At 37.8% G+C, this 24,709-nt stretch overlaps 2 protein-coding genes across 2 annotated transcripts in view; both read right to left on the bottom strand.

The window, feature by feature from the left end:
• ZDHHC13 (zinc finger DHHC-type containing 13) overlaps nucleotides 1–19,026 on the bottom strand; it is a 30,907-nt gene extending 11,881 nt beyond the window's left edge. Inside the window, exons 1-10 of the mRNA XM_015823794.2 lie at nucleotides 18,923–19,026; nucleotides 16,459–16,601; nucleotides 14,656–14,778; nucleotides 12,260–12,337; nucleotides 10,071–10,215; nucleotides 8,748–8,812; nucleotides 7,070–7,232; nucleotides 6,237–6,362; nucleotides 4,960–5,093; nucleotides 2,174–2,274 (exon numbers count right to left, since the gene is read on the bottom strand). Of these exons, the coding sequence (XP_015679280.1) occupies nucleotides 2,174–2,274; nucleotides 4,960–5,093; nucleotides 6,237–6,362; nucleotides 7,070–7,232; nucleotides 8,748–8,812; nucleotides 10,071–10,215; nucleotides 12,260–12,337; nucleotides 14,656–14,778; nucleotides 16,459–16,601; nucleotides 18,923–18,943 (1,099 nt within the window). The 5' untranslated portion in view covers nucleotides 18,944–19,026. The remainder of the gene's footprint in view (nucleotides 1–2,173; nucleotides 2,275–4,959; nucleotides 5,094–6,236; nucleotides 6,363–7,069; nucleotides 7,233–8,747; nucleotides 8,813–10,070; nucleotides 10,216–12,259; nucleotides 12,338–14,655; nucleotides 14,779–16,458; nucleotides 16,602–18,922) is intronic.
• Nucleotides 19,027–20,974: 1,948 nt separating this feature from the next.
• LOC107294557 (7-dehydrocholesterol reductase-like) overlaps nucleotides 20,975–24,709 on the bottom strand; it is a 21,133-nt gene continuing 17,398 nt past the window's right edge. Inside the window, exon 7 of the mRNA XM_015823793.2 lies at nucleotides 20,975–21,457. Coding sequence (XP_015679279.2) covers nucleotides 20,993–21,457 — 465 coding nt within the window. The 3' untranslated portion in view covers nucleotides 20,975–20,992. The remainder of the gene's footprint in view (nucleotides 21,458–24,709) is intronic.

Below are 24,709 nucleotides of genomic sequence, written 5' to 3'. Positions count from 1 at the left end.
TTATTAAACATGATTTTTATAAACTGGATTGGATAAAAGACAAAAAACTGTACAGTACAGAAGGTACAGTACAATATTTCATATTATTCATATTTTTCTATTTTAATTTAAATTGAAAATTTAAATTGTTTTATAGTATTGTTTCAAATGACATATTTTAATATGCCCATGTTATGTTGTACACCAGTGAATATTGTATAAAAACTGAGTAAATAAACAATACACAAAGAGTTTGACTTACAAAACACAACTCTGCACCAAATTTGAAGACAAAGAGAACATCTTGTTCTGAGGCCAAAAAGAAATCTCACCAAAGTAGCTGGATTATACTATCCAGAAACTTTAGGGCAGGGGCCCCCAACCCCTGGTCCGTGGACCAGTACTGGTCCGTGGCATGCCCAAAAGGTTGGGGATCTCTGCTTTAGGGAAATGCATCTTGAAGTTGAGAAGTACTGTAATGTTGTTTGCTGTCTGCTAAAGGCTATTTTTTTAAAAAAAATGCACAGATAACATAGCGCAATGATTTGTGGTTCAGGTACCAGCTTTTTGTTAATTTCTTTGCTATTGATAATCATCTGCATTTTGTAACAATGTATTGTCCATGGTTTTTTCCTTCTCATCAGCAGAAAAGGATACTGTCAAAAAGATGGATGTATTTTCTAGATTTGTTGGTAGTAATCTAGAAAAACACTCAATACAAATAGAAGTTTTACATTTCTTTACAATTTTACAGTACTAAATGAATCCCACAGCCATGTTAATACTGGTAATACTGAGCCTAAATCATAGACCCAGATCTGAGAAGGAAACTTTCAATGGCCTCCAAATAGCCTCCATGCTCCACCAACCAGTGAAACAATGGCATCTACCGCACTCCATTTTAAAATTCAATGCACTTTGCTGTCTAGGTATCTTATCAGAAAAATGCATACTTTTAAAGCTGTAGTTTCCCAGTAGCCACTTTAGCAATTACTGGGTGATAAGGAAGAGGAGAAGGAAGGAGATGCAGCAAAAGCTGCACAGTGGCAAAGGGAAAAGATAAGGATGGGCCAATGACACGTAGTGTGGGATATCCAGTATCTCAGGGGTTGCCACAGAGAAGAGGGAGTCAAGCTATTCTCCAAAGCGCCTGAAGGCAGCACAAGAAGCAACGGATGGAAACTAACCAAGGAGAGAAGCAACCTAGAACTAAGGAGAAACTTCCTGACAGTTAAAACAATTAACCAGTGGAACAACCTGCCTCCAGAAGCGGTGAATGCTCCAACACTGGAAGTTTTTAAAAAGACAGCCATTTGTCCGAAATGGTATAGGGCAGTGGTGGCGAACCTATGGCACGGGTGCCAGAGGCGGCACTCAGAGCCCTCTCTGTGGGCACGCGCGCCGTCGCCCCAGTCCTAGGCCTTCAGCTGGGTTTTATAAAACCTTTTCGCTTTAGGCCTCCGCTGCCGTGTGCAAAAAAAAAAAAGGTTCAATCAGTCAATTTCAACTTCTCGCGGGAAAAAAAAAGATCTTGCAAAGTTGGAATTGATTGATTGATTGAACTTTTTAGTCCCACCCAGTCTGCCGTTACCACCGCAGCTACGCCCACCCGATGGGCCACACCCACCCGGCACCCGACGATGCATAAGTGGGTTTTGGGTTGCAGTTTGGGCACTCGGTCTCTAAAAGGTTCGCCATCACTGGTATAGGGTTTCCTGCCTGAACAGGGGGTTGGACTAGATGACCTCCAAGGCCCCTTCCAACTTCTTCTTCTTCTTCTTCTTCTTCTTCTTCTTATTATTATTATTATTATTATTATTATTATTATTATTATTATTATTATTATTATTATTATTATTATTATTATTATTATTATTATTATTACATTGATGGAAAAGTGGCAGAAGCTGCATGGGGAAAGCAGGACAGACATGCCATTTTAAAAAGTCTACTTCTTTTTAGTTTATCCAGATTGTTGGCCATTAATAATAATATTTTTTTTAGCAACTCATTTTTTTCTTAGCAAATACGTTAAAGGTTTCATGGCAGCTTACAGTATAATATTTACAATTTATTTCCAGTGAACTTCCTTATAAAAATCAACATACATGCACACGCACGCGTGCGTACACACACACACACACACACTTTAAAGAAATTCTTCATTCTATACTATTGTTTCAACAAAGGATATTAGGCAGGAAATAGATGAAACAGGTCCATAATATCCAAAAGATGGAACTAATCAAAAACGCTACTGGGGAATACTTTATTGTGTTGAATCCTATGAACAACCTAAATGGAACATATAAAAGTATTTAATTTATTTAGTACATTTATATCCACCTATCTTTGGTATATATAGGATATCACCTAATTTTACACCCACAAGAAAACCCTAATGAAATAAGTTAAGCCAAGAAAGAGTTGCTGGTCTAAATTTACCCACTATTAGACACAAACATGCCAAGCAACGTTTACAAATGTTCAGTACATGAACTTCTCAGATGAATTAATACATTTATCCAAATATATTTCTGCAATAGCTGCAATATCGCATGTAAGAATTTAGAAAAAGAATTACCTATGTTTACATAAATTCAAAAACCTTGGTTTGTGATAAAAATGAAAGTAGAACACAAAGGAAAGAGAATACATAAACCCAGATTTATTTGCATGCAAGATTTTTTTTGAAACTACAATGGATGCATGCACTCTAGAGAGACATATCTGATCACTGTCGTAGTATATTTACCCAATTTTAAATAAATAATTTCATAATTGTAACATCTAAAATAGGGATTTCATACATTTTCCATATGGAAGTGATTTCTGTTTAGAAAACACAATGTATGAAAAGGTCTTGGACAATATCTTGGAAACTAAACTGTTGCTATATTGACTTAAGACATAATGTTTTAGCTAAGCATTTTCGCTGGAACCTCAAACTTCTAAGAACATTTGTTATAAAAGGATGATATTTTTACCTACAGTGATTTACTTTTCTGATCACCAGAAGATGGACTTGGTGGAAAAGGGAGTTGGACCTGGAAAAGGTTAAACCTTCTCTTTCAGCTGTAAGGCAGTTTCCTGTCCTCATAGAGGAAACCTGCCTTCAGTTGCATATATTGACTTTAGCTGGTTGTGTTGTAACTTCTCCTTTACTTTACATTCTATTGCCATAACAAAAAGTTGCATTTGGAAGACAAGTGTGAAAATGGGAAAAAATTCTGTACCAGTACAATGAATTAACGTGCATGTTGACTCTTGAGGCACTTGGCTACATCTTAATCTTCTTTCCATCCTAAGCATCTTCTGTTGACCAGAAAGTATTTTATTTTAAGTCTAGCTACTGTTCTTGGTTACCAGAGATGAAACTGACAGGAAAGAGATTAATAAGGCACAAGTATCTGGCAGAAATCGTAAGGACATTAAACTGCTGTTGCTCATACTGAGCATGACACCAGTGAGGTAAATTACAAACGTTAAGTTTCCGTCATAATGCTCAGAGTCTTTTTTGTGATTATAGCAGCATACAAAATTGATAAGCAAATAAAAGATTATATAGCAACACTTAGATGACAGTGTCATTTATCTCCACATTCCTTCAGGGACATCCATACCGACCGAACAGAGTGGGGTCAGTGTAAAAGGTTATAGCACTTTTCGTGACACAATGCAGTGCAAAATCTGCATTTGCAAAATCAGCAGACACTCAGCTTCTTACAAAAAATCATATTGGTAGCTACCGTATCCAGTTAATCAGTAGGAAAACATGTCTGCTCTGGATTTTAAGGCAGAAAAGCGAATGGGGGGGAGGCAATTTCCAAGGGCCTCTTGGAGAAAAAGAGCAAAGCTCTTCTTCTCCATCTGAAGCAGGTGCTGAGGCCAACCTTGTGGGAAGCAAATCCACTTCTCAATGCAGAATCATCGGGGAAGGGGAGCCTGGCCTTCCCCGCCCAGCTCCAGATGGAGTAGTTTTCCCGGAGCTTAGCGTCCTTCCATATGAAGTGTCCTTCCTTTCCTCCCTTCTGCCGGGAGAAAAACGGCAGGAAGCGGGGCTGCCATTTCCAGAAGGGAGAAGGGAGATGCCCGCTGATGTAGGGCGGCAAGAAAGTGCGTGCAAGAAAGTGCGGTGGCGACAACGGAGGGCTGGTGGACAGATACCAGGGCTGAAGGAGGGAGGCGGCAGGGGAGCTTGCACAGATTTATCATAATTGGTTCGCCGAACTCAACAAAAAATTAGGTATCGGTTCTGCCGAACCGGTGCAAACTGCCCAAATCCCACCACTGCCCTCACCCTTGCAAAATTGTGTTGTGACAGGGAGAAAGCAGCATTTTGCTAGCTGTGAGAAGGCAATGCATTCTCAAACCACCCAGTAAATGCAGGATGGGAAACTTATCTTGCCTGTTTCCTGTTTAGGAGAAACAAACTTTTGGGTTTGTGCTCTTTCAGCTGTCCATTCTTTCTCCTTGCTTGTCTTCTTGTGGATATTGTCTAGAATTTCTGGAAGTTCTACATACTTGAGACCCCAAGGTGCCCACTCTGTCAAGGGGGGGAGGTGGGATTTTGACAGGTTTTCAGTTTTGTGTTGCATGAAGGCTCAAACATGGCACTGTCACTTGCCTCTTCCATGTTCTGTCCCCTCAGATTCTTCAGTCAATGTCCTCCATTTTCTAGGTCATTCTCCTAGTTTAGCTTGTGGCTCTCCTGAAGGTGGTTTCCTGCTGGCATGCTGATTAGCGTGGTATATGGTTGCCAAGGAGATGCTTTTGTGTGGAGGGAACTAATGGAAAACTATTGCTTCCCCGAGAAGGCAGTATACAAGACTGAAAGGAAGGTGTTTCCTCCATGGAACAGGAAAAAATGTTAAGCTCAGTCTTAACTCTATCCTTCCCTGCTGATTTCATCTCCAGGAACCAAGAAAAGAATATACTACATGCTGCAGAAATAAATATAAGAAAACTAGAGATGCCTACCTTGCAAAGAAAGACAGAGTAACCAACATGAAGATCAGCAAGCTTCCTTTCAACAGCCATGAGTCAGAATTTAAGCTTGCTACATATCCTACTGTCCATATCATTAGCAACGATGAGCCAAACAATAGCAAAAACTAAATAAAATAAAATAAAAAAACTCCATTACAAAAATGAGAAAAATTGAGCAAAAATATAGGGCATGGAAAAGGGGGGAAAACCTCAGATCTCCCAAATTTACATAGTAGCCTCATATATAAATCTGAAAACAAATTTCTTCTGTTAAATGTGATATTTCACTTTGGTTCTGTCTCTGAACTAACTGCTGTCCTCTATCCATATTATTATTATTATTATTATTAGTCACACTGTCAGCCAGATGTTCAGACTGAATTTGGTAGCACCTATCAACGCCTTCCCTAGGAGCTGGAATAGTTGTTTGATGGTGTTGGCACAAGATGTAAGCTGTTTTAAATAAAGCTGTCTTTGCAATTGATTGATAGTGATTTTGTCAATGCCGGTGGTATTCAAGTGGTGCTCCAGATGTTTTGGGATTGTATCTGGAGCACTACTTGAACACCATCGGCATTAACAAAATCACAATAAATCAATTATTATTAAAGTTTTAAAAACATGCAAAATATAACTTAAATCAATTTCTTAATATAAAGACCTACAAATATTTAACAAATCTATGTAACTAAGCTTGTTAAATTATTTTGATATCTCCCTGATCTAGTTCCTAAATACCTTAAAACACCTCTCCCTATCTATTTTAAACATAAATACATATTTTAAAAAATGTGGAATGAAAAAGGCACCGGCAAAAGCCCCAGCTGAGTAGTAATTCATATAATGCCCAAATGAAATAGAAACAGAACAGGCTGGTTTTGCAGCAAAATCAATAGATTTAAAGATATATTTCCTATTTTTTTCTTTGTTACTACCAAAAGGGAGAGAACTAGAATTACTGCTCCAAGGAAATTAAATAAAACCCTTCTCACAGCACTTTTGGATATATTGGCTATCAATTCTTTACACTCCACAAAAACTCTTTTCCTCATCTGTCTTTATTCTTTGCTTTCCTCATTTATATTCTGCCAAATTTTTTAATACTAACTCTACCAGGAGATTCCAAGGCTATTTTTTTGTGAATTGCTACCATTTCTATCTGAAATATCTTTTTTGGTAGTAGTAAAACTTATTAGGGTCAATAATATACTCAGCAACAATTCTTGTCTAGAAAATTGCATTTCATTATTTGTTTCAGTTTATGGTACCTCATTTTTTTCCAGAAACCGAAGAAACATTGATGTCCTTCTGATCCTAATTTTTTCTTCTTCATCAAGTATGTGAATAATTATGCGATTTTTCGTTTGAAGAGCAAGGTCAAGTGGTCTTTGTCCCTTAGGTGAAAACAACATTATTTAAAAAAAAACAATATAAATAGAAAACATATCTTTTGGGCTGCTTCATTTTAAAATCCTACCTTATTACTACGAAACTTGAATAAGCATAATGTTGCATATATATTGCATAATGAGAAACCTATCCCAATGTTTAAAAACTGGAGTTGGAAGGATAAATAAAATGTTAATACTGAAATGCATTAATTAATGACAACATGATGAGCTATTGTAACATATAATGTACATGTACAATTTCATGTACAATCACAGCTTCCCAAGTTAAAATTAGTTTGTATATTCTAGAAAGTATATTTTGTAACAAAATAAAGATCAACAGAGATACAAACTTTATTTATTCTGAAGATCTTAGAAATTACCCTGAGTTAATTAAACAATTTATTTTGTCTGAAATGGTATAGGGTTTCCTGCCTGAGCAGGCGTTGGGCTAGATGACCTCCAAAGTCCCTTCCAACTTTTTATTATTATTATTATTATTATTATTATTATTATTATTATTATTATTATTATTATTATTAGTAGTAGTAGTAGTAGTAGTAGTAGTAGTAGTAGTAGTAGTAGTAGTAGTAGTAGTAGTAGTATTTCAGTCCAGTCTCTTCTTAAAAACATCCAGTGTTGGAGCATTCACAGCTTCTGGAGGCAGGTTGTTTCACTGATTAATTGTTCTAACTGTCAGAAAATAATACCTTGGCATTTTTGATATCCAGACTGGATCCAGCTTCTAGCAATACATCTACAGCATTAATGTTTCCTGCTATAACAGCCCAATGCAAAGCAGTGTTCTTTTCTATATTGTCTACAGCATTGACAATTGGATTAAACTTTACTAGAAAATTCGTAGGTTCTCGCCTTTGTGAAAATAAAAATGTACAAATTAGAAACGCAAAGATACTACAACTTTTAATAAGACAATATTTAGATAATTTATTTCTATACTGTAATAACAAACCTGCAGTACTGATACTGAAGACAAAATACAAGAGTAATGATTGCATATTAATAGGTTGAAAGGACTATAAAGGTGTATTGGGATATGAATAGAGAATGCATATAAAAGAATGAATGTTGCAAAATGAGGAGAGAAACAATTTATATAAGGAGGAAAACATAGTTAAAAGAATGTGGTGAAAGAGAACAAGGAATGGGTAAGACTCAAAGAGACATGGAAAAAGCAGAACAACGTTGATAGAAATTAAAAATCTGTATTATAAGTGGGTGAAAAGAGTTAAAATGGAATTGAAAATAAAAGGGCTAAAATTACTTGGAATGAAACTGAAATGAGCTGTTGGGAGGAACATTTGAAATCCGCACAGCAGTAATAACAATATATCAAAGAGCAGAACTGAAATAAATGCCATACATGCTAGCATCTAAAAAAAAAAAAACCATGAAAGAAATGAAACAATAAATGTTGTGAGAATGTTGAATAATAGCAAGACTGCAGATGTAAACAGAGCAATTAAAGAAATGTTAAATATGTGTGGTTTGCTTGTGGAATAATTTACAACTTGTTTAACATGCATGTTAAGATTATATCTGTGTCTAATGACCTTCTTCCGGTTGTTATTGTTCATTATAAAAAAAGAAAAAAAGACAAAGAATAAATGAACAGTTACTTATAGGATTTAGTTACGTGTACCAGGGAAGATATTTGGCAGAATTCTGATTGCAAAGGTACAAGAGGTGATAATGAATACAACCTGAAAATGTAATCCTGCCAGGGAGAAAGCAGGCCAGATTTTGTTCTGCAGCAAGGTAGTGAGAATATGTGAATGTAAGAAAGTTGGTACAGTTTACATTTATAGATTATGGAGAATGATGTAAATAGGCTTGAATCACGGACTGTGTTGTGTGAATGTAGAGTTAAAGACTGGTTGTGGTATGCAGTAATAACAAAGCAATTTGAAGGAACCAAAGCATTTATAAAATGACTAGAGTCCTTAGCAAATAATTCAATAAAGTAGTTCAATATTATAATATTCTAGGATGAGATAGGAAAATGGTTTTACACTGTAAACTTTATCCTACAAAGATGTTTCCAAAAACTCTAAATTTCATCCAAAAATATGAAAACTAAACAAGAAAAAAAAATAATAAGAAATTTGAATTAACCTATCAAAATGATTTCCTTTGCAATACAGAAATCAGCACGAAATAAAAACAAATTCTTTCCTCAATGTCATACTATTGTAGCTCAGTTATGTATTTTATAAAACTTTTTTTTTCAGGGATTAAACAGCTGAGAACAACTGCTTTGGTAACAAATAATGTAACTTGTTTTGCCTTCTTGAAAGTAACACAATCTTTTTTGTATTCTCCCCTTAGACATTCTCACTGAATTGAGCAGTAGCAATCATTACTCACCCAATTACTTTGTGGGCTGACAGCATAAGAGGGGTATATCCATTAAGGTCAGTAGTATCTACACTCTAAAAATGACAAAATATTAACATTTCAGGAAATGGAATTAACCACCCAACCAGAAACTGAAGCCATAAGCCCATAGCAAATGCAATGAATTCAATTAATGTTCTGGGTTTCATGAATAATCTGTAATTTAGTAGTACTTTCATTATGGCCCAGGTGCCTTGCAGTTTATTTTAATATAGGCCCATAACATAGAACTTTGCAGGATTTTAAACAGTCATCTTTTAAAAATATTTTTCAGTATTTCAGTACAATACTGGCTGACATTCCCAATATCCCAATATGAATCTGCTTGTAAGATCTTTGATAGAGATCCTCCTGAGGATCCTGTCTCCTAAGGTCAGGGTCCCCAACCCCCGGACCATGAACTGGTATTCCGGGATGCACAGCTGGAGTTGAGCGGTGGGCAAGCAAGCAAAACCGAAACCATTCTGCCCACCCCCCCCAGGTCCCTGGTGCCAAAAAGATTGAGTTCGGTGATCTCACAAGAGAGATTTCTTAATACTAGCATTCCTTCTGTGGAATACCTTCTCCCTGAATATTCAGATCACCACTTTGCTGATGCAGCTCTGTATAGAAGTGAACGCCTGATTCTGAAGGTATTGGAAATAATACGTTTAGGATCTGCTATTGCTCAATGGTGCCATTACATGTAGTCTTCAACTTACAGCCATTCGTTTAGTGACTGTTTGAAGTTCCAATGACACTGAAAAGTGACTTATGACAGTTTTTCATACTTAACAACAGCTGCGGCATCCTCATGGTCACATGATCAAAATTCAGATGCTTAGCAACTATGATGTATTTATGACTACTGTAAGTATCCCAGGGTCCTGTGATCACCTTTTGTGAGCTTCTGACAAAGTCAAGTCAATGGGCAAGTCAGATTCACTTAACCACTATGTTGCTAACTTAAAAAAACTACAGTGATTTACTTAGCAACTGTGGCTAGAAAGGTCGTAAAATGGGGCAAAACTCACTTAACTGTCTTGCTTAGCAAAGGAAATGTTAGGCTCAAATAGATGTAAGTCAGGAACTACAGTGTACTGCTGACACTGTATTCTGTTTATTCCATTTCTTTTAATTCTTATTTTTGGTATATGCCAATAACAGCCATTTGGAAAGGAAATTCCCCACTAATTAAACATGCAAGAAATCTTTGTACCTGTGCAGTTATAAAATTTAATGTTCATGGAAGCCAAGGCACATAAGTATTAATGCTTGCTACATGATTAATTACAGCACTGTATAGTCACATACCTGACCCTTTGATATGAGGTAAGCTATGATAGGCATGTGTTGAAAAAGCACAGCTAAATGCAGGCTGCTATATCCTTCTCCATCAATAAGAGTTGGATCCGCTCCACATTTTAACAACAATATGGCCATAGATAAATGCCCTTGCCTAGAAAAAGAGAGACAAAATAACATTATTTCTAATGGAAAAGAAACATTAATACGTGTCAACACAGGCTTTAAATTTCAGAATTTATATTTAAATTTCAGACTGAGAATGAAAGTTAACAAAAGCAAAAATATCCTAATTGTGGAACAATGGTAAGCAAAATATATCTGAGCTAATATAAATGATTAAATATAGAATAAAAATAATTTCTTTAAAAAACATTAAGAAAAAAAAGGAAGTAATGTTATGGAGCAAATACATAAGAAATTGATTCATCTCTAAATTTGTTATTGTTTTTTAAGTGTCAGCTGAGAACTAGTAATAGCCAAGTGCAAATCCCAGCTTTGTCTAAAAGTAGGAGTGTGTGTGAAGCAAAAAATGTTGGCTCTGTTGTTCGTTAGAAGTTCATTCCAGCCATTCTGAGTAAGATCCAGATGAGGGCTGATCATATCTGGCTGAGGCAGAGCTGGAGGAGTCTTAAGGGATAAATAGTGGAAGACCTAGGACCTCACATTCTGTGCATGAACCCACCTCCCACTCTTCCTCTGCTACCCACTACTGTGTATCCACCCCTCCACTGGCTTCTTTCGCTAACATCTCCTCGCTTAAGAGGAGATATGCTGGTGCATACAGGTGACCTATGTATGGATGAAACACACATGCTCCCATATGACCCCAAGAGACTGCAACCTTTATTTACTGTATGTCACAAATCAGTTGCCAAGCATGTCATGAGTCAGTGGCCAAGCATCTGAATTTTCATCACAAACCCTGGAGATGCTGCAACAGTCGTGTGAAAAATGGTCATAAGTCACTTTTTTCAATGCCGTTGTAACTTTGAATGGTCACTAAATGAACTGTTGTTAAGTCGAGGACTACCTGCATAGTAAGTCACACGTAAAGCCTGAGAGATCATTCTAACTAACTATGGGTTGTCCTCACTTAAAAATCATTTATTCAGCAACCACTTGAACTTACAACAGTAGTGAACAAATGGTAGTTATCACTGGTCTTCAAAGTTCCAGCCTTTGCAGCACCCCGCATTCCTGTGATTAAAATTCGGGCACTTGGCAGCCTATCCGCACAAGCTTCAACTCCACCCATGCGCCTATCAGCCCCATCTCTGCCCTTCAGAATGCCCTCCACTCTGCCACAGAATCCTGCTGCCCTCTGCCATCCCCAGCCCAGTATCTTCTTTCTCCTGCTACTGGCCCATGATCCAGGAGCTGGGCAAGGGTGTAGCCAGGGGATGCATGCAGCGAGTACAGCAAAGTGGCAGATTCTGATCTGCCAAAGAGAGATTGCTGGGTCCTGCTGGGGAGGAAGCAGCAAAAGTGGTGGCAGAATTGGACAAAGTGGAATGATCAGGGCAGGCTTCAGCAAGAACTAAGGTGAGCCTAAGGATGGCAGAGGCCCTGTGCTTGCTCTTGCTCCAGCTTTCTTCCTGCAAAGCGGTGCAAGGGGCCAGCAGCTTCCAGCACACTGAAGTCCACAGACAGGTTTTCCAGGAGCGCTTCTGGCATGTGCTCTGAAGCGCACATTAAAGGTTGTCCTGGAGAGCTGGCTTGCAGGGTTCAATGAGGCGTGGAGGCAAGTCTAGCACCAACAAAACCTACCCTCAGGCCCTCAGCTTGTTCTTGACTCTAGCGAAAGAAATTCTGATCCCAATTAGGGTCATTAAGAAAAGACTATCTGTAGTCAGTATGAAAGACAGGAACACGGGAAAATGTTTGGCCTGCAAGATATCAGCACGAAACCTCTCAGAGCATTGACTAGGTTTTTCTGATGTTCACTTCTTCTTATGACAGTCTTCTTAACAACTGAGTGGCTTCTATTTCCCAGCCCCATTTTTTGTATATAGAAGGACAGGAGTCTAGGTTGACCTAAAAACCCACTGAAGCAAGTCTTTGGCTGCGAGATGAAAGATGCACATTTTAAAGTCACTGTCACAAAATCAAAACTTCAGTTTCCCCTAATGTATCTCACAATACTACACAGGCAACTGTAAGCATTAAAATAATCAAAAGAAGGATTTGCTTCAAACCTAATTGCCCAATGAAGTGGGGTTGAATTTAAATCTCCTCCTAGTTGATCGACTACTGCACCTTTGGAGATAAAATACCTGTATGATAACAAGGGGAAATTGGTTCATAAATACATGATGAATTAACACAGTGTCAAACTGTACTGTTAACATCTAAGGAAATCCTTTTATATAAGACATATACAGATAATCCTCGCCTACCGTTTGTTTAGCAACCGTCTGAAGTTATAACAATGCAACCATTGTTTACAACCACCACGCTGTCCTGCAGTCACATGATTGCCATTTGCATGCTTCCCAAGTGGCTTGCAACAAGCAAAGTTAATGGAGGATCTGGAAGTAAAATCATGTTGCACTCACATGATTTTGTGCTTAGTGATTATGAAGTTGTCAGTCCCAACTGTGGTCATTGTGAGGACTACCTGTATATTAAGTTTGATTGAATGCTTCTGCTGAAAGTGGATTATTCCCTGGCTTTTTATGCACAATATTTTTAGAAATAAAATTATGTAATATTTAATAATATAATAATACATTCTTAGAAAGCAGCTTTGTCTGCAGTGCAATCAAAAATCCCTTTATTATTAAATATGGGTACAGATAATAGAGAAATATTTAAAAAGTCACAAAATAATTTTGACAAGTCTATTAACACAGGAGCCTTAATAAATAATACAGTGGTACCCTGGTACTCAACTGCTTCAAAACTCATCGAATTTGGTATTCGATTCATTTTGATGTGAAAATGTTGTCCCAGTACTTATTGTTTTTTGATACTTGGCATGTTGCAATAGGAAGAGAGGGATAGCCACGGAGAATGGACAGGAAGTCGACCATGTTGGGAAGTCACTGACATAGGAAAGGGGGTAGACAGAAAGTTCATCCCAGCCTAAACAAAGGGTCATGTGGTAAGTCAGGTGGTTTGGTACTTATCATTTTTAGTACTCTTTGCACCTCCCATAACCAATTAATGACAAGTACTGCGGTAACATTGTATAGTTCAAAAACAGGAATAAACAAATACCAACAGACAAATACAAAAAAAACCTATTATAAACTACTGAGTTAGTGACTTTTAGCAGAAGTCCTCTATATATCATTCTTGTGAGCTTATACTAAATCCTCTAGGTTTAAACTGGTTTTTCTCAAATAACATAATTCTACTACTGGAAACAGCCCTTCTATGAAAAGATGGTTTCCCAAAGCAGAAAATGTTTTCCATCCTACCATTTTAGTTTAGTCATTTACAGTATTGACGGTAAAGATTCAAAATATTTAAAATTATGAAATGAGCTTTATGTATTTCTTCACTTCTAAATCTAGACAAATTGGAATCCTAACTCTTAAAAAAAATAATGGATTTCCTTCTGCTTAACTTGCTTTCACTGAAAAGGATGACAGTCTTTCCATTTGGGAAAAGTTGATGGGCCTCTCTTTTTAACCATCGAAGCAAGTTAATCAGTTTATTTCCAAATAGAGAGCAACTTTGCACTCAATTTTCATAATGGACCATCACCATCAGCATCATCAATTAAACTTATATGCTGACAGTTTACTTGATATTTAATTGATGATGATGTACATCACCTGTACTTCATCTGTATATTATTTTCTCTAACTTTTACATTTCAGAATTATATACTTAAATTGGAAGAAAAATCACCAATATGTATTTCATTTTAAGATATTTATCATTAAATATAAATTAAACGTAAATTTATCATTTACGTTTAGTTTTGAAACATTTTCTTAGCTACTGAATTCTTGTCCTTGAACAGAGCATTTGATTCCCACTTATGGAAAAGGCCTTCAAGATTCTCCCTTCTATTACAAACATTTATAATAAGTATATTTGTAAATCTACAATGAAGTGTAATGCTTATTGTATTATTTGCAACAACCCTATAAGAGTTTAAAAATTTATACTAATAAACACACTGTATTTTTTTAAATTGTCACAATATTTATACAATATGGAGTTGTGTATTTCTGAAATATACAGGTAGTCCTTAAAATACAATAGCAACTCCCGGTAGCACCAGAATGTCTGATACTAAGCGAAAAGCAGTTGTAAAATGTAAAGTCATGTTACTGAAACATTTAGCAATGGCAAACCTGGAACTCCTCATTGCCATTGTTAACTAAATCCTACCAGTTGTTAGCCAAGGGCCCACCCAGCTTTGATTAGGTGAGGGACTGATTTCTCTGCCTCCTCTTCAAATCCCCCCCCCCAATCTCTGGCCTTTTGGCTGCCTGTCCACCTGCTACTAGCAGCCCTGCACCCCTACGTTGACTGCAATGTGCGCCATTACTGTACTTATTTGCCTCTGTTTCTACACTAGCCAAGCCCTTCCTTTGCTCATAAAGTCTGATAAATTCATATATTCACAACTTACTTTACAAGATCCAACCTATTATTGATTGCTGCCCAATGAAGAAGTGTCACATTTTCTTTGTCTGGTTGCCTTACATCATATCCTGCTTCTACCAAATCTCGACATCGCTCTAACAGACCAAATCTGAAATAAAAATATGAATTTGGATGGTTAGAAGAAACTTTGGATGTTTATGTCTCTACTATAACACTGGTTGGAATGTAGTTTTAGACAGTGTTGTGACAGGATACTATATCTATTATATTTATTGATGTTTAGCATAATTATCTCTCATAACAAAATTAGCTTGGTGTACTAATTAAAGGCACTGGGACACGAACCAAAAGACAATGAATCTGACCCTTGCCTTAGGCATGAACTGAGCTAAATTATTTTGCAATGATAAACCAGTTCCAAAAAAGATGGCAAAGAAAATTTCATGAAGTGTCCACATACTTGTCCATTTAGTTCCAGGAATTAAAACTGTCTTGAAGGGACAAAAATAAACAAAATATCCTCATAGGCATCCCAGCCTAAAAATGCTTGAGATGTACTATTGAATAGTGGCATAATATATGTTGCTTGGTTATTCCAAACAATAGTAAAACAAAAGGAAGCGAGAATCTATATTCTAGCATTCAAAAGTTCAGAACAATATTCTGACATCCAGAAGTACAATTTTCAAAAATTCATCTGTATGTATAAGACATAATGTGATTTTAGCTTTGCTGTAGTGCATCATATAAAGCAATAATTAGCTGTGTTACAGCTCTTAATTGCCAGGAGTTCAGCAATGTACAAGTTTCAAAAGTATATTAAAATTTGTTAACAGAACACTCCAGATTTTCTAAAATGAAGCTGTAGATTGCTACCTAGCAACGGATACTAATTACTGGTCATACCTATGAAGTAGTTTCCTGCTTTATATTTAAGATGTGGTAGAACCTGTCTGACCTTATTTGCGCTTGGAAGGTAATCAAGACCAGGTCTGGTTAGTAACTGGATGGAAGAACATCAGAAAAAATAGGCTTTTAAGCTAGAGTGTGAAAATTTAAAAAAAAAAGTTCCTAGAAAGGAAATGGCCAATTTTATCTGTATTATTTTGACAAGAAAATTACATGGATGGGTCATGAAGTCACACTGAGCTCTAGTTGAAAGAGACTTCTGCTATTTTCTTATTTGCTTCTTTAAACGCCTTTAGTATTCAGATACTCAGCTAACTATTCATTTCTGTTACATGAAGATTCTACTCTCTCTCTACATGGAAAAGACTGGTACTGGCTTCTTGTTAAATCTAATTTCCAGTTAGCTAACCAATTTTTTTTCAAAAACTGAAATTAAAATATTGATCTAACTTTTTAACATTTATAAATGAAGGTTTTAAAATTATTACTTAATTCAACTATAGGTGTGTTCATATTTCTTAGGAATACACTTTGCCATTCCAAATCATGGTAAAGATATTATTATGCAAACTACGCTACATCTGTACAAAAACTTCATTGTGGTTTACAATTGCAATGGAAGGGTTTGTATAAAAGAGTAAACCAAACCAAACCATATTGTGATTCAGTGTGATATCTCAGCTTACCAAACGTAAATACTAACTTCTTCTCACAAAGCCCTAGAAAAAGTTATTTTTCTACAATAAATAGACTTTTTTCCAGCTGTAGAAATCATTCACAGTTATATTCTCTGTTAACAACCTCTTTTATATCCACACACTTTCCTATATTTTATTTCCTATAAAATACTTTGGCTAACATTTGATTTGTATTTTATAATCGTGGTATAAGAATAAATGTGATGTTTCAAGAAACCTACTGAGTTGCTTTGACAATGTCACAATTACTGTAGTCCTCCACAAAAGGCAGCATGTCATGCTCTTTTGATACATTTTTATCTTCATACGAATTAGGCCAAGTGTGGCCATGATGACGAAAGGGCCCATGGCTGTGACTTTGACACTGAAAATTAAAATAAAGAATTAATACATTTCTTGATCCAAAATTTAGGCCAGTACAAATTGTATTCTTGCAAGTAATGAGGAAACTGCGTTTTTGTGCCTTGGGATATCATTCTGTTATTAAATGATTACCATAAATACAAAAAGAGAAAAATATACCACAAAGAAAACTCCACATTCAATTATGTTCTAATAGAATATGCTTATTTGTCCTTTTACAGAAATCCTAGGAAAAGATGTGAACAAAGTGTAGGGGCAGACACAGTTCCTACCAGCCTGAAAAACAGATCAGTGGGAATTCATGCCTAAAAAGAGTAACATAATGGGATAATGGAAAGAGTAACTCATACAACAACATAGCCCAAGCCCAAATTAATGGCCAATTTTACTTCAAAATAAGGGCCAACAATATATAAAAAGTTACATGTTTTCTTCTCAACTATGGTTCTGAATAAAATCTCCTTTCTGATCCTAATGTTGGTTTTGTGGAAATACCCCAATTGCATCACAAATACCACCAAAGCAACAAATGATTTTGCAACTGCACCGACAGATCCCATGCTATTTCGCTAACAAAGGAATTAATTTCAGCATTCACAAATAGGAACTTGCTCAATTAGGAAACTGAATTAAAATCAGTCAACTGTCCTTTGAATGGTGTTGTAAGGAACCTGAATAAATTAATTACTCTTGGTGTGCACCTGCCTTGAGATGAAACATATAAGTGACAATTGCATGATATTAGGCCTTAACCAAAGTGAGCAATTTAGTCTTGTTTGATGCATTTATTCAGTAGTACTCAAAATGTGATGTTGAGCATCTTAATTATTTTTTACATCAGGTGGCTAACACTTTATTAGATAGTTACCGGAAATAACAAACTGCTGCCTTGAGAGAATCACAAAATAAATAATGTTTAGGGCAAGGCAGGGCAGTGATGTGACTGACAATTTTTTTAAAAAGCTTTTACTAAATAACTTTTCCCTTCTATTAGGTAAGTCTTGTAACTAAAAAAGATTATCTTGACATCTCCAAGAGAAGCATATGGGCCAACTATTGCTGCTTAGTTTAATACCAGGAAATTTTCATATCAAAGTGTGAGCCATTCTTTTCCACAGAAACACTTTTGGGGATACCTGGCTTCAAAAAACAATTCCTTGCTACCTGAGGTAGCAAAAATCATTCATGAAAATAATTTTTGGAAACAGTAATACAAATACTATTAAGTCAGATAATTTTCATTTTTAAAAGATAAGGCTACCTTTCATAGTTGTATTTGATATATTCCCAATCATGGCAAGAGGAAATAATCTTTTCAAACATTATAATTATTTTTTAAAAGACAGACACCCTGATACCTTGTTCAGCTAAATATTTGTTTCAAGATTTCAGTATGGTAATCAAAAGATCTAGTAGACTCAGTAGGGTCTTCGGGTCTCAATAACTATACATAAAAAACATTTGTGTTGAAACCCCACTAATTATTTCTGTCTATGTGGTGCTGACTTTTCTACCTGCTGATATTCTTGTCAAATCCGGTGAATTTCCTGTAATCAGGAAAACTGAATCACAGCTCTCCATGTGGAGGCATATAGGCAGGCTAGACCCCGCATCAAGTTGGGTTTGGGACTGCACGTACAGTAGGAAGTCTTCCTTTCTGAGATCCCAAAGGGGCTTTTTCAAAAGGAAACTGGACTTTCTTTATTTTTGCTTAAAGCCGTTTCGCTTCTCATCTTCAAGCCAAAACAAAGGAAGCCTTTTGAAAAAGTTGCCTTCGGGATCTCAGAAAGGAAGACTTCCAACCGCCTTTGGATGACTGGGAATCTCCATCCTGGGATGGAGACGGGGCAAGCAAGCAGTTCATCATAGTGGGACTTCATTAATCCATAATTTCTCCCTAGGCGAGTGATCTCCCAAAGCAGATCTCCTACAATGAATTTGAGCACATTTTTTCCCCCGACACCGCCTCTTTTAACCCCTCCTTTCTCATTCGGGGATTTAAATAAACTTTCCTGTGCTAAGTACACCTGCCCGGAAATAAAGGGGGGTAACGAAGTTGTGCCCATCTGCTTCTATTAGTTGTAGCTCCCACCCTGACAATCCTTCTACAAATGAAGCTGGGAAAGTGCCGGAGATCGGTGGCTGACCTCGACTTTTGGGGGGGGGGAAGAACCGCGTTCAACCTTGGCCCCAAACTCCTTCGAGGATCACGTGGGAACCAGCGGGACTGAAACGCAGCGAACACCCTTGTACTTCCTGCCTTACTTCTAGGCCTCCTCTCGGGCTCTCCTTCATCTCGCCTTCCCGCCGTTAGCTGCTTACCTCGCGGCCGGCGCCCTCCATGGTCAGCGGTCCAGAGTCACCGCTCGCCCGGCGCTCCCAGGAGTTTCCTGGTCCGACTTCCTGGTTACGGCCAGAAACACACCCTCGGACAGGCCCCCTCGAAAGAGAAAAGGAGGAGCTCCGGCCACGCCCACTCGGAGCCGGGACTCTGAACCAGGCCCCTGGCGGCCTGGAGGTGGCTTGCAGTCGGTGGCGGGGTGACAGCCCTTCTCCCCGCCCCTCTTTCAGTGGGGAGCTTCAGATAAATGTTGCCGAGGATTAAAATTGCAGAGTAAATACCCAGCTTCCCTCAGAGCTGGAAGGAGACTTGCAACTGTAACGAACCCTTTTTTTAAAATAGCAATAAAAAGGAAGGAAGGGCTTAAATGGCCTCCTGAGAACGTGTGGCTAAAGCCAAAGAGCCCCCTTCTTCTCTGACTGAATGAACCGGTAGTCCTCGACTTATAACGGTTCATTTAGTGACCATTCACAGTTACAAGGGCACTCAAAAAAGTGACCTAGGACCGTTTTTCACACTTAACAATCTTTGTAGCATCCCTTCCCTACGGTCACGTGATCAAAATTCATATGTTTGGCAACTGGTTCATACTTATGACCGGTTGCTCTGTCCCAGGGTCATGTGATGACCTGTGACCTGGACCAGCAAAATCAATGGGGAAGCCAGATTCACTTAACAACTGGGTTGCTAACTTATCAGCTGAGGTGATTCACTTAACAAATGTGGCAAGAATGGTCGTAAAATGGGGCAAAACTCTCTTAACAAATGTCTCACTTAACAACAGAAAGTTTGTGCTCATTTGTGGTCATAAGTCGAGGACTATCTGCAGGGCTTTTTTTCTCATAGAACGCCCAGAACGGAGTTCCGGCACCTTTTTTGGATGGAACCTTGTAGGGTAGGCAAGGCGGGTTGTATGATGTGTACCTTTTTTTTTTTTTTAGAAAAAAAGCACTGACTATCTGTACTCAAAGGTCATTGAGCTGAAAGGGATATTCATAATTTTGAGACACTGGGAGAAGGATGCAGTTTTATATCCCTTATGTGCTATATAGCCTGATGCTATTTATTTGGGATCCCACTGAAGAACGTGGGTTTGCTGTTTAGGCTTGCAAAGTGCTGTATGCTGTTTTGGTACAAAATAAGATGCCATCGTCACTCTAAGGAAATCTAACTGTCCTGCTAGGTCAGATAGGGTGGGCACACTCCTAATTCCTTTCCTTAAATATTGCCATCTGATGGGAGCCCCTAAGTTTGGCAGGCCTCTCCCCTCCTAGCCTTCCATAAGGCTTTGAAGACCTGGCTTTCCCCCCCAAATGGGAGATAATCTGAACGTTAGAAGTTTGATTTGGTGCCAGGTTTTTGTTCTTTTTAGTATTTTAAGGGAAGCTGTTCTATAGTCTCTTGATTAGCTTAGTTGCCCTCCACTGAACCTTTTCTAGCTCCACTGTATCCTTTCTGAGGTGCAGTGACCAGAACTGTACAAAATATTCCAGAGAGTTGCATCACTGATTTATAAAAGGGCATTATGAGATTGGCATCTCTATTTTTGATACCATGACTTATTATCCCTAACATTCTGTTGGCCTATTTTACATTGGATGCAGAGTCTGTTAAAACTTTCATTGAACTGTTTATCATTATTCAAATCATTTTCAAAATGGAAATGTATGGATTTAGAGGGTGTTGAAGACTCCAGAATCTTCAATGCAAGTACAATAATGGGAATATAATGGCAATATACATAATCTTGTCAGTTATAGATCACAATTTCCCTTTAGCCAGAATAGTAAAACTGAAATTACTCGATGGTTTTTTTTTATTTGGGGTGGAGAGGAGGCAAAACAATTCAGTACCAAAAGAAACTTTTAAAAAAACAAAACAAACATAACTTTTAAAATTTTATATAATGCGCATTTTATTTTATGTTAAATGTTATTTTTAACGTATTAAGAAGTAAGCAAATCATACACCCTTATATGCGCCAAAAATACTGCTGATAAATGTATCTGCAAACTTGTTTTTGCAAAATATTTTAAGTCTAAAATAAGCATTTAGAAAATCCCTGGAATGAGTCGGTATGGTACTGCATCAGTATATCTTTTCCAGTCTTTGCCATACTTGTGGGAGCATCGATGTTCATCTCTAATGCAGCGGTGGACCAGGAGAATGATCATAAAAATTATGTAGAAATAAGGAAGAATATGATTAAAACCACAACACAGACAGTATGCCAGGGAGCCCATCAAGTCTCCAGTATAGTTAAAATGGCGGGTCACACCCCAGAATCCTGAAACCAACAATTTATTGTAGTGTTTAGTTCCATTGATTAATGTGTAGGTACATTCAATATATTTGGGTTTCTCACCCCATATTTTACAGTTGCCATCAGTGAGACGGAAGAGATCTTTCTGATGATTGGCGATTCTGAAAATATAGTAGCCCACCAAACCCAGCAGAAGAATTCCAACTGCATAACTGGTAGTAAGCTGGACAGGATGATAGACCAAGTACAACCCCTGAGGTAAAAAAAAAAAGAATGAAAAAAATCAGTAACATATTGTCAGATTTAATCAGCACTCTTTATTTTCCTTTACATTATCTGGGTACTTGCTTGATTAAGTCCTCAGTGTCAACTCTTAACAAACACATAAACTTTCTCCACAATATCTATCCTCATCCACAAAGCAATTCAAAGCGTTGATTTTAACCTTTAGGGCCCTATGTGTCTTAGGAATTTCTGCCCCAGAGAGGCTCAACTGGCATCCACAATATCATCCTTTTAGTGTTAGGTGAAGACCATTTTATTTTCCCAGGATTTTAACTGGCTTTTCAGTACTAGGCTTTTAATTTATATGATGTTTTTTATTTTGTATTTTGGTATTATCATACATGTCTTAGTTGATATTTTTGTGTGTTTTATTGTACACTGCCCAGAGAGCTTTGGCTATTGGGCAGTTTAAGCATTTTAATGAAAAAAAAGTACAGTTACAATAATAAACAGACAGAGCAAAACCTCCATTCACAGCCAGAGCAAGGACTCTGATTACTTCTCTCTGGTTGCCTTGATCTCACAGCTGCTAAAGAACCCAAAGCTTAGGAGAGCAAATTTCAAACAGGCCACATCCCTGTCCTTAACTGTGCTTAACTGTGTTTCACTAACACGCACAAGTTTTTATGCTCATTCACAACCAAATGAGATCACTAGCAACATATCTGCCTAAATCCAAGATTGAAGCTGGAGGACTGGAAAATTGGACTGGCATCAGATTAACAAATCCCCTTCCTCTGAAATGGCTAACACAGAGCCTCCACAATTTCCCTGTCATAATTCCCCTGGCCCATCACGACTGCAGTATAACTAGCACTTGACTTACAACCACAATTGGGCCCAGAATTTGGCTTGTAAGATTTTGCAATAGTTAAGCTAGATGCTCACTTGATCAGTTTGCTTAACAACAGCAATCCCAGCTCTCCCAATTGTGGTTTTAAGGGACCGTTTGGGTCGTTAACCCTAAAGAGGGTGTAGGCAACTCCTTTTCAGGTTTGGAAGGGAACTCCTGTGCTGAGCTAGAGAAATGAAACTCAGATACCAAAGATTTGAGCTTTGTTTCTCCAGCCTGTGGAAAAAACTGGAAGTAGCTAGGACATTTAAAAATAAAAATATATACTTTTAGTATTATCATGTAATCATATTTTATATTTTATAATTATCATTTTATAATCAATTGCCTGAGTAGATGCTTTGAGTATACAGGGAAAATACAAGCCTCAGGTGAAGGCAAGTGGGGGGAACAGGAGTTACTTTGGGGTCCAGTGTGAGTCACCATCTAGGAATTGTTTTTAAGTACCTTCTGGTACCCTACTTGATCTAACAGGTGTAGAAGATGGGAGACATCTCTCTTTTAGAATTGATAAGCATGTACATATATGGTCTGAGTAAACAGGATAGTAGGGGAGGGATCTTATTAGTATAATGCACAGTGATGGCGAACCTTTTAGAACCTTTTAGCCCAAACTGCAACCCAAAACCCACTTATGCATCATCGAGTGCTGGGTGGGTGTGACCCATTGGGTAGGCATGGCTTCGTTGGTAATGGCAGACTGGGTGGGACTAAAAAGTTCAATCAATTCCAACTTTGCAAGATCTTTTTTTTCCCCCTAGAAGTTGAAATTGACTGATTGATTGAACCTTTTTTTTTTTTTTTGCACACGGCAGTGGAGGCTTAAAGCGAAAAGGTTTTATAAAACCCAGCTGAAAGCCTAGGACTAGGGCGACGTTGCGCGTGCCCCCAGAGAGGGTTCTGAGTGCCACCTCTGGCACCCGTGCCATAGGTTGGCCACCACTGGTATAATGTAAGCAAACAGGGGCGGAGATAATGTATTCTGTTTAGGCGCTTCTGATAGATTGTAACCTCCAAAGCCTAAGCCAATGGGGCCATGGGGGAGGGAATTGATAGGATGTATAATAATATGTGATTTTGGAATTTGGGGTGTGGTTCAGTGCTTGGCTATATTGCATTTTGCCTTCCTGAATCCACCACGCTTTGCAAACCGTTATCTTTTAAACTTTGTTGTGAAGTCTAATAAACTTCTTTTCTATTTGTAACTCAAACAGAGTGGATTTCAATTTGTGACTATTTTTGGTGTCTAACAAACCCACTGCAGGACTTCCTCTCCCATCTGTGTGCAGAAGGGAGCTGCTACATTGGGCAGGAGAAAGGAAACTTGGACCTTTGATATCCAAGCTTCCTTTCTTGGGCCCACTCGGTGGTTCCTTTCCCCTCTGTGTGCTCAATCTTCAGGAATCTTCAGGATCTTCTTTTCTCTGGCTTGTCACAGAAACATCAGATTCACTAGCTTTCTGGCTAAAAAACTAGCAAAAACCATGTTTCTGAAGGCAAGTAAGGCTGGAAAGAAGCTGGAGCTTTGGCATGGAAGCTTCTTTTTTCCAGATCATAAGTAACTTTTCCTGAGTCTGTTCTAACTTTGAGCTGTCATTAAGTGACAGTTGAGAACTATTTATTTATTTATATTTCCCATTTCTAAATGCTCAAAAACTACCTGTGTGTACATTCACATCTCTGCATAATTTTCTCCCTTCAGCCTATCCAGCAGAAGTGAGCTGACCAATCATGCCAATCTCTGAAACCCTGACTATGAAGTCCTTTTCAACTCCTGTTATTGTATCCCAACTTCCAGCTATGAAACCAAAGTCCCAAAGGTGCTTTTTCAAAAGGCAACTGGACTTCCTTTGTTTTTTTCTTGAAGACGTTTCGTTTCTCAACCAAGAAGCTTCTTTAGTTCTGAAGAAACTTCTTGGATGAGAAGCGAAACGTCTTCAAGGAAAAACAAAGAAAGTCCAGTTGCCTTTTGAAAAAGCACCTTTGGGACAACCATTACCTGGATGACTGAGAATCTCCATAGACATATGAAACCAAAGCCACTCTTGCTAGCCTGTGAACTTCCCCCACATTCACAACAAGCATGTTGATCCTTTCCACACCTATTTGGAACCCCATCCGACTGACCCATTACTCAACTTCAGGGCAGTTTTATTCTCTGTTTCAAGGGGGCCTGCCTACTACTCTTCTCTGTCTCTCACCCAGACTTGGATCATACCTCTCTAATAACAAAATGCACCTTCTAATCACCAGTGATCACAGGTGACTTTACCAGCAACCTCCAATCTTTATCAGCCACGGCAATCCTGACCTGACAACTCTATTATAGCCATTGCTTACTTTATTTATTTATTTATTTATTTATTT

Source organism: Protobothrops mucrosquamatus, unplaced genomic scaffold (genome assembly GCF_001527695.2).
Source record: "Protobothrops mucrosquamatus isolate PMUCROS unplaced genomic scaffold, P.Mucros_1.0 scaffold1989, whole genome shotgun sequence".
Taxonomy (NCBI): domain Eukaryota; kingdom Metazoa; phylum Chordata; class Lepidosauria; order Squamata; family Viperidae; genus Protobothrops; species Protobothrops mucrosquamatus.
Note: the sequence above shows the minus strand (reverse complement) of the source record. Positions and strands in the feature narration are given on the sequence as shown.